The following is a 10,849-nucleotide window of genomic DNA, read 5'->3' on the forward strand; positions in this document are numbered from 1 at the left end:
TCCAGCTCTAATAACATCACAGAATAATTAACTTAGCTTTTGTCATGCGTAAACTACTAACATATTTCTTTATCTTTTAAAATCACAGGTGAGAGGCTGCTTTTTGCAGGACCAATATAATTTGGACTGAAATCTCAATTCTGTTGTGATTTGCACATATGAGGTAAAAATAACAAGCAGAAATCTAAAACTGAAGCATGTACATACATGGCTGACATTTCCATATGGTTGAAGGTAATCTTACATTAGCAGCAGCCTCATAGCTGTCTTCAGATGACAGCTTAAAAATTACTATTTTGCTATCAATCTAAAATTGTAATTCCAGACAAATTTTATAAAACACAACTCCACCAATCAAAATATGGTTGAAATGTAACTCTTACATCTTGAGTATTTGGGATTGTTGCAGAAACAGCTACAAATCTCAGGGGAGGAACAGTGTCATGTTTCTCTAAGTGACGCCAAAGAGAAGACTGAATAGTTTTCATCCGACTGACTACAACTTCCAAAGTTGCACCACGGCTTTCATCCTTTATAACGTGTACCTATCAGGAATTTTAAAAGATGTGCTAAATATTTTCCAGTTACAATCGGACATGTACTAAATACATTTAATATTTTCTAAGATTCCTTTTATCTTTGCAAAAGATATAAAAGCAGTGCATAAATCACCATTCATTTTCTTACCTCATCGATGAGAAACAGTCGCACAAGCTGGACTATAGAGTTGTCTCTCCACCTTCTAGTCATGCTATCCCACTTTTCCTTGGAGGAAAAAAACAACACATCAAAACAACAATAGAAGCTGAAAGGTGTTTTAAATGCCAACACATGCCACAACTATAGTACATGGAGACCTGCATAAACGTCAATAAATCTTTAAACAGAAACAAATTAATTCAAGCTAATGCCATCTACGTTTCATCTGGCACATTATTATATTACTAACTTTCGTTTATATGAACTGAGAGTGTGTACAGCAGTGTGCAGACAAACAAAAGGATCACAAAATTACTGTGTATTACCAAAAAAACGAAAAAAGAGCAGTCCTTGCTGCAGGAGACCACTCATGTCTGTTTATTCTAAGTTCTTGTAAGAACTGGGAATGAAACCTACAGGTGTAGTGATAATAATGTCAGCATGATGTATTTCAAATAAATCATCCATCACTGTATCTCCTGTCAACTCCTTGCAGATGAGTCCTATAGGTCCAAATTTTTCTTTCCAGTCATCAAAACGCTGACTGCATAGAGCTTTTATTGGAGCCACTAAAAACAACACCAAATAACGAAAATTAAATCAGGAAAACCAAATCTTCAACTGTATTAGAAATGTATGCATTTAGTTTCTTTAGTAAGATGCCTTCTTGAATTTAATTTCCCTAATTTTCAGCTTTGCTTCCAGAACCATAAAATCTGTAACTGGTGTTACTGTTCTTATTATCCTACTCCATGTGCACAATCAATATTGAGCTTTGGGCCCTATTTCTTCCCATCAGCAAGCAGAAACAGAACCCTTTAATTAAGATTATTTATGCTCTCTCTTAATCCTTTATCCTGTTGGGTTTGATTTTTCTTTGCAGTACCACATGGAAACAATCATTCAGCTATCAAAGGTTTTTTTCACAGATGGAAGAAACCACAGGAAATACATATTTTCTAATTGAAGATCAGAGAAACACCAACCTTTTCCCAGTTAAGAATGATTTGAATACTCTGTATTCAGAGAGCAAAGTATAAGTGAAAAACCATTCAAGAGCAAGAGACAGACTTTTATTTCTTCTGGTATTCTATCAAAATCAAGTGTACAGTTAAGTGTAGGGTCATATGAAGCAGCTAACACAGCAGGTAGCAGTTCTCATGCTGGTTCTCACAAACAGAATCCTAAAACAATCTACTCTTTTTTTTTTTCTTTTCCTGAGAATACACACTGTACTTTTGCAGACTCTTTTTTCCCAGAAATCAGATATCATTCTCAATAAGGACTGATATTAACAATACATGTAAGGCTATACTAGATGATTAATCTATACGGAAAATGCAGTGATTTAAGTGAAAGAGGCAGTCTAAAACAGCCCTAGTATAATAGAGCTTGCAGGGATTACATTCTAGTTAGTTAGAGGTACTGGAATATGAATTATTTCTGCATAATAGCTCACAAATTACTTCTAAATGAAGAGATATAAGAACCAGTCTCTGCTTCAGAAAGAGGTGTAAAATCTCATAAGAGCATCAGAGAAATAATTAGCTCCAGAAAACTGATTAAGCTACCAGCAAGTAATTCACAAAATCACAAAGCTAATCATCTTCAGCAATGCAAGAAGCAAGAGATTGCTCCTGGAACTACAGTCACCAGTCCTTGGATGTAAAGCTACAGGAAAACAACTCAACAGAACTACTGCAAGCAAATTCATATATATGGGGCCACTGATGAACCAGGCACCAGTGCTCACACCAGCAGGACATAGTGTGATTACAACCTCTGTTCCAACATTCAGAAAACTTACAAGTCTCCTTCTCCATCTTTGTGGAATCTGGAAAGGTCAGCAGATTTACCTCCACTAGCAGCTAACTGCTTCCTTACTGACAGTTCCAACCAACCAAGTTGTAGTAATTCTACCAAGGCAAGTGGAAACTATTACCATACACTCAACCTGGTTCAGCTGACAGAGAACCTGTAGCACATGCCTGCTTCTAAGACCAGTTTACAACCCACAGTAAACTCGAAAGCAACACTAGCCTTATTGTAAGAAGTTGAACAAAATGGAATAAAAAACAAATATGAATCTTTTGTAAATATAAGGATAAAACCTTTAATAGCAAGGCTGACAAACACATAGAAATAAATTAAAACTGGGACAAAAGCACCAATTTAATAAAATTTACACAATATTAACTCAGTTCTCTAAGAAGGAAAGAAAAAAAGTGTAACTGGTGTGAGTATCTCCACGTATTTTCATATTTCTACACAGATCAGTTAAATTTATGAAGATCACAGTTCTGGTGCCTCTGAGGTAGTATTCAGAAAACAGCAGGAAACGTTGCCAGGTAAGTGAATCCTGAAAAATTTGATCCTCATCTCAGAGCAATAGCCAGCCATACAAAAGATAGTGTTGGCCAGAAACCATGCATTAAGAATTTGCTTCCTCCTTACATTTTGCGTACATCTCACCTTCTTGGAGGACAAACTTCTACAGGATTTTCTAATTTTTATTTGTATAGGCAATGCTGAACACTACAATTACACAGTGCTGTTAAGTACTAGTAACAGTTACAATGGTACCACAAATGAACACTAAATCAACTTTGTAAAGAATGAAGCAGGTTGCAATACCTTAATGTATTTAATCTCAATATTATTCCTGGACTCACTCCAGATCTCTGCATTCCCAGAATGACATTTTCTCTTCTGTCACCAAAATGTTTAAAGCTGCATAATACTTACTGTAAACAACTTTAATGTTTAACCAAGGCAGTGGGGCTTCCATGAGTAATCTGGTAATAGCTAGTTCGAACATTACAGTCTTCCCAGAGCCAGTTGGAGCACAAATCACAAAGTTCCTATCTGTATATAAAAGCTAGGAAAGAATTGCCAAGTCCTGTTAAGTTTTCAATGACAAATGAAAGGTCTGCATGACTGTGCTTCCTTTCCACATATTTTATCCTTCACCACCTTAGAAGCCAAGTGTATTCAAGGCAAGCTCCCTCATTTTCCTCTGAGATTGAGTCTTCCCTCTTTCCCCCTCTGCAGTGTCACTCACCCATGTCACTCACTCACCCACCCTTCCTCCTCCTTGCAAATATATTACCAATCTTTATGCATAAATGTAATTCTCATCTTAACATAAATGTATTTTAAACTGAGAAAAACACATTTTAAAGTTTTTCTGGTCTCTTCTCCCAGCTAAGCACAACCCTGATAAACTATTCCAGGAAGAGGTTCTACATATATTATAATTTTCTACTCCCTTTTATGCTCTGAATATCAAAGTCCCACTTAAATTTATCTATAAAGCACTACTTGCAGCTGCAGTTTATGTTCCATACTTACATCATCCAAAGCTTTTGACTGTGCATAGTTAAAATATGGGAACTCCTTAAAAATACTTCTAAATTGGGTTGCTTGAGAGCATTAAGGAATTTAAAATACTAGAGCATAAATTATAAAATTCTAGGAATGCAAATGCATCTTGTCCTTGCAATTTAAATGCAAACTTAAAACATACCACAATATTACACAGGCTTGTAAAAAGTTATCCAAAAGTAATCTATTATTAGTAGTTTTATTAGTATTATTAGTAGCTTTAGATTCCTGGTGTGCCATATATTCCGTATCACTGAAAAAACCACAACTTATTTGAGAAGTCTCAGGATTATAGCAATAATCAAGAACCTCCTCCCTGGCATAGGCTTTATAGGATGGCAGACAGGTATGGAATGTGAAGCTGCAAGGGACAAATCAGATACATGAACAAGCAGAACACAGCTGTTACCTAAGGTGTCAGTGGTCACATAATATTTGTAATACAACAAATACAAATTATTTAGCATAATACTGTATGCCCAGAGATAACAGTAGCAAAAAAATTCACCTATGATCACTTTTAAATTGGTTTAAAGATATTTTTCAGTTGCCAATAATGTGTGTAGTTCAGACAACGTTCTTATCTATAATACGTGGGAGATGAACAGGGAGCATTGCTGGGTTACAGCTCCAGAGCAGCGAGCTGATCCCTGTCTGGACTCGCAGAGCAGCCACATAAGCAGCCTGACTGTGAGCATCTCCTCAGGCTGAGGTGAGCACACAACCAGGTGTGACACCAACAGCAACAGGAACAATGAACTTCTAAGGCCTCAGATCCATGGCACACTAAATGACTACAAAAGAAAAGATACAGGAGTAAAGCAAGAAATAAAAGCAGTTAAAAATGGGTTAAAAAAGCAAATAACATTAGAATAAAGAAAACCAGGATTTAAAAAAAAAATTAAAATCCCTGCTCTAAATAAGTGATTTACTTTCAAACTACATAGCATTAATGATCCTTAATTGATAAATTCACAACAATAGAATCCTTACTAACTTTGAAAACTGCCTTTATAAAGCTATTTACATGAATTTAAGGTGCCTACATTTAGACATTTCCTCTTCCTGATATTTAACCTACCATTTGATGGGTTCCTATAAACAAAGTATTGAAAAGAGTGTGTAAAAACCCCAGAAGTTTGATAGATATAGATGAATGCTTGGTTATGTTCAAGGCAGGGCCAAGAAGAAAAAAAATTATGGTAAAATCTGCTTTAAGAATGGAAACACAGTATAGGCACACTACAACATAAGTACAGACCACTAAGGAATATGATAAGTTTTGACTTTGGAAGTCAAAAGGATAAACACCTATTGAACATTTGAGTCCCAGCATTATGCTACAAATTGAAACTGGTATAATGTAATGCATTAATTTCTATGGCTACAAATCAAACACTATAATTTTACAAATGTAAAAGCACTGTAATAAAATCAGGAAAACCACATCCAGCAAATCCAAGGATACGTATTTCTGTAACGGCCCTCAAAATTTCCAATTCTCTTCCTGTAGTTCCTAAAGAAGTAAAAATAGTTCACTTATAAATAAGATTATTTTTCAACCAATAACCATGAAAAGTATCTTCCTGACCCCAAGCTGTGTGTTGTGTAGGGAGCTTCAAGGCTGCAACAAGGTCCAGGTGATAGAAAGGAGAAGATGGGATAGGACAGGGAGGTCACCAGCTTATCATTTAAAAAGGCCATAGTGGTGGCCCTTTCATGAACTCACTCCAGTTTAAGGGTATCTTGCATGTACCAGAGACTAAAAACTTGATGCAGTATCTAGCTGTGGTCTCAAAAGTGCCAAGAAAGGGATAATCACTTCTCTAAACTCCCTAGCTTTGTTAACAAAGCCTAGGATGCTGGTGGCCTCTGTTACTGCGGGGACACACTGCTCACTCAAGTTCAGCAAGCTGCTCACCAGGCCCCAGGCACTTTTTCACAAGCTGCCCTCAGTCAAACCATCCCAGAGAAACGCCAGGGATTCTTCTATTTCCCCGGGGCAGGCCTGTGGATTTGTTCCTGCTGAATTTGATGAGATTGCTGTCAGGCCTCTCCTGCAGAGCAGACCCCTGCATCCCCTTGCTGCTGGCATGTGGGCAGTGTGACCAGTCCCCCACCACCCCCTGAGCCCAGCCAATCACTTTTACACCAGGCAGTTGCTGATCCACTCCTAGTGCTCTATGTGGGTACCAGAATGCTGTGGAAGTGGTTTCTCAACCACTCTGTGGTATGGAAACCCTTGCTGAAGGCAAAGTGAATGGTATCCACTGCTGCCCCCTCACCCACAAACTGAATCACCATTGCTCATAAGGCAATCAGACAGGAATCTCACTTTCCATTTCGACCTGTTTTCAAATCCCATCCTAAGACACTGCTCCGCCCTACATTTTTCTGCTAGAACTAATTTTCTACTCCATATTTCTGTAGTAGTCAGAAGTCACACAAGGTACATTCCACAGATGTGTCATGTCCCAAAAAGTTCAAAATCTAGAAATAAAAATCTAGAAATAAACTGCACTTACTTAAAAACTATTAAAAGCCAAAAATAATTTCTAAACCACATATTTTATAATTTCATCAAAATCTTACCACTTCCCTCCATTTTCTAGGTATCTCCTACTTAAAATCTATTCCTACAAAGATACAAATGTGAGCCACACCACAAATAAACATTTAATTTTCAATTTCTGTTTTCAAATGAAGATGAAACTCTTTACCACACAAAGGAATAAGGCTAGTTTTTTTCAAATTGCTGAGGGGATGTGAAATGATATTTTCAAAGAGGTTTACATGACTTAGTACTTCTGGAAATGTGAATCTTCTTCACAAATTGTTTAGCCAGTTCATATTAAAAAACAATGCAATTAAGTTCCACAGGACTGCAATACATTCTATCAGTTTTAGCCAATTATCTCAGCTTGAGCTGGTGGGGAAATGTTCTTCACTCTACCTCAGATCTTGGATACCCTTTATTATTATATACTAAAGACAGACAATGGACTATTTTTCTTGAAATAGAGTAAAAATAATTACCTGTCATGTCCAGAATCTCTGAAGCATTAGAAAATGATTGAATTTTAATTCCATTTCCAGACACAATCTCCTCATTATTTACCCTATGCAAAGTAAAATCTGAGTCTTTAGTTATTGGACCATGATGACTATTTCTCAAAAAACCTTCCTTAGTCACTTCTTTCATATTTTCATTTGTATTTAAGGAAGCACCAATTTCTTTCACATCAACAGAACCAGCTTTAAATTCTGTATTTTTATGCACATTGCCAGACTTTTTAAATAAGCTGCAAAAGATCCAGAATTTTCATTAGCTTGTTGTAATGTTACAGTTTATCTAATATTTGAAAAATACTAGATGGACACTCGTATGAGCAGCAGAACTGGTAAAATTGTATCTAACTTTGTGTAATATGACCTAAAGACTCCTTTTAAGATACATTTTAACTTCACTTTCATTCCAGAAAGAACATGAAAGAATAAATTGCCTGCCCAGATGGGCTCTGACTCCTAATAGCATATTAATTCTGAATTTCTGCATCATTAAAACCAATAGAGACATCCAGGTTCTGAGGAATGGGAGGAGCTGGACACAGAAGAGCAGTTTATTGATAAAATCTCTCCTCCCAGGCAGCACTAAAATCACACTGAGAACTGCTCAAGGTAGTCCTGACTAGCTGACCTCTGCTCAGCAAAGCAAATTGTCTCAGCCTTCTTCCTTGTCACCATGCAGGTAATGAATTCAGAGAAGTATTTTCCAAAAGCTCTGTTATCTAAAGACTTATTTAAACTTTAAAGCAACAAACCAATGCTTACTTTTCTCATGAATGAGGCTGAGCTCAGGACACATTTAATTAAATTACTAAAATATTGCCAAAAATAAACTTTTTTTTTTCCTTATACTGAAAGAATTAGCATCTGGAGCCTATTAAAGTACCTTCAATTGAAGGATCCCAAACTTTGTGTTCAAGAGATTTATCTAAAATAATAATATTATTCTGACAGTGATAAATTGTCTGAGTTGACTAGACACATACCTTTTTCTTAATGTTGAATGGACACTCTCATCATCGTTTTCACTTAATGCTTTATTATTTTCTGGTTGCTGGAAAAAACCTATTACTCTTTTAGATTCATTTTCATCAAAGGAGAGAAAAGGTGAAACCACTTTCAGATTTCCATGCTGAAAATTAATTTTATCTCTTTCTCCTAGACTTAATTGTAGGGCTTCTTTTTCAGGGGTTATGCCAAAAAGAACAGGTGCTGATGATTTATCTTCTACTTTCTCTGTGTTACTCTTACACTGTTGTACAAACTTCTCATGCTTGCTCCCCCCTACAAAAACTGTAAATTATTATTTCATTAATATTCATATTCTTACTCACAGTTATCAAATATCTTTCCCACAGAATCAACCAAATTCACATCTATTATACAAACTGATATTTCTATCTAATTGCAAGAACTTTAGTGTGTATTTTATGACTTGTGCTAATGAATGTGACGTAAGCATTGTCAATAAAAAGTTATAAACAATTTCTTATATATATAATAAAATAAATATAAATAATTTCTTTCCTCCATATGCAAAATAAAGGTTAAAAGCTATTCTTCAGAACTACAAAATAGTTTGTATGTCAGAACTCCACCAGAAACATAGATCTTTTAAAAAAATGGCACAATGACCAAGCTTGAAGTTCCTGCTACAAAGTTCCTGCTGAAATAAACACTGCAATCTCAACAGTCAGAACTGGTTGCTGATGTTGGTGACAGGCTGGTTTCATAACCTTCTTGGTTATCACCTTTTGCAGGGTTAATTCTCAGTAGAATCAGTGTCCTGATCTGGCTGACCAGATCAACAAGCATTGCTGTTGGCAGCAGGAAGGAAAATGCACAAACAGAAACAAGCAACTAAATGCAACAAGATAACAACAACTCTATTTTGCTGTCTTAATTTCAATGTTATCCATCCAGAAACTCAAAATTACAATGCCCTGTTTGTGACACAACCCCAATAGTTTTAATTCTACAAACGTCAAAAAGCTTCTTTGAATAAGTAGCTCTTAATGGAATTATTCTTGCATTAAGCAGAAAAAAACCCACCTTCTCTTTTACTAAAATTTCTAAATAGAGAATATTATAAATCAGCACAGCAGGTAAGAAATGCACAAATCTAGTTGACAGAGATAAAGCAATGGCATTCTTTACAATAAATTTCCTTAAGATAATCCTGAATGTCTAGGAATATGCCACTTAGCAGCAATTAATGACCAGATTCAAATTCGGCCGCCTGATCAATTTGATTAAAGCCCCAAAAAAGGGAAGAAAAAAGTGAGTGTCACATAAACTCTCTGTTCTTGGGGGGCAGACAGGCCATCAGATCCATGTGACAACATTACGCTCTTACAGCCACTTCCCACTGCGTTACAATGCTCCGTGAAACAATGTGCAGAAAATGAAATTTTGATTATACTTCTTACCTTGCACACTTCCACATAGCAAACTTGTGGTATCTTTATGCCTAAAGAGGACTGCTATGCTCCTGGCACATCTAAGACCATCCTTCTCAACTCAAACACATTCTTTGATATATTATATCAAAGTCTCTTATATAGAGACTTATATATAAAGTCTCTACTTGCATACCTAGAATATTTCATATTTCACAGCAAAAGAGGAATGATCTGTCACACTAATTATTTGAGTAATTTAATATCAATGTCAAGTAATACTTGACATTGTTTGACACTGGTTGGACTTTGCAGTGTTGGGTTTATGGGTGGACTTGATCATCCTAAAGACATTTTCCAAAGGTTGCAATGATTCTGTGATTCTATTTTCTGATACTTTACCCATAGGAGTGCTAGGTGAGCTTTTTTCCAGCTCCCTCTGTAACTCCTCTGCAGCTGGAATTCCAGCAATAGCTGGAGCAGGCGCAATAAACCAAGTCTTACGATCTTCATTTTCCGGACACCTATTTTTAACACACAAAGGTGAGGCAAAAGCATTTTTTAAAGCATCCTCCACAACAATTAGCTCGAAATCGCTAGTCATAAACAACCTAACTTCTGCTAACCCTTATTTCTCAAAGCCCTAAGATACACCTGCATCGTTGAATGTGCTTGGAGAAACATTTCAAAGTATGGGTTATGGAACCAGAAATTTCTAGCCCCACATTTCTATCAGTGGATGAAAAAGTGAGTCATAAGAAAAAACACTGCTGCAAAATTATTCCATTTGGAAAACAATTCTATATTTCTAATAATAAAGATTTACCTTTGTCTCATATCTGGTTTTTCATAAAATAAATTATCCAGTGAAAAGACCATGTCTGCAGAGTTGAACATTTTTAGACCAAATGTGAAGTCTCTTTGTCTGCAAAAGGCAGCACAAGAAAATGTAAAACTGAAATTACTAGACTTGAACCTGTTTAAAGCAATACAAAGTTTATTAGTTGTGCCAATATTTAATTTCTATATTGTTTTCTTTTAGAGCTCTTGACTGCATTCTTAATCCTTTTTCAAATAGAGAATCTCTCTCCTGATAAAATGTAGTTCCTGTTGCTTCTGCTAAAAAAGCCCTATAAGGCAGCACTTGAAGCAACATTTACTATCATGACATATCTGGGAAGAAAAAGTGGGTAGGAGTGAAGATCCAGATAAAGTTTATGTTAAAGTATTTAAATTCTAAGAACAATGCTAAAATTCAGCATAGAGAAGGCTAGAGAAGAGGTGACTGAGGGGACATTCTT

The 10,849-nt window shown here is 36.0% G+C and overlaps 1 protein-coding gene across 1 annotated transcript in view; it reads right to left on the reverse strand.

Moving 5' to 3' along the window:
- The window catches only part of HFM1 (helicase for meiosis 1), a 31,409-nt gene extending 20,964 nt beyond the window's left edge, over positions 1–10,445 (reverse strand). The window contains exons 1-10 of the mRNA XM_050977419.1: positions 10,375–10,445; positions 9,951–10,072; positions 8,136–8,433; positions 7,120–7,385; positions 5,552–5,599; positions 4,051–4,121; positions 3,445–3,577; positions 1,117–1,268; positions 688–765; positions 384–545 (exon numbers count right to left, since the gene is read on the reverse strand). Of these exons, the coding sequence (XP_050833376.1) occupies positions 384–545; positions 688–765; positions 1,117–1,268; positions 3,445–3,577; positions 4,051–4,121; positions 5,552–5,599; positions 7,120–7,385; positions 8,136–8,433; positions 9,951–10,072; positions 10,375–10,445 (1,401 nt within the window). The remainder of the gene's footprint in view (positions 1–383; positions 546–687; positions 766–1,116; positions 1,269–3,444; positions 3,578–4,050; positions 4,122–5,551; positions 5,600–7,119; positions 7,386–8,135; positions 8,434–9,950; positions 10,073–10,374) is intronic.
- Between the last annotated feature and the right edge of the window lie 404 nt (positions 10,446–10,849).

Source organism: Serinus canaria, chromosome 8 (assembly GCF_022539315.1).
Source record: "Serinus canaria isolate serCan28SL12 chromosome 8, serCan2020, whole genome shotgun sequence".
Taxonomy (NCBI): domain Eukaryota; kingdom Metazoa; phylum Chordata; class Aves; order Passeriformes; family Fringillidae; genus Serinus; species Serinus canaria.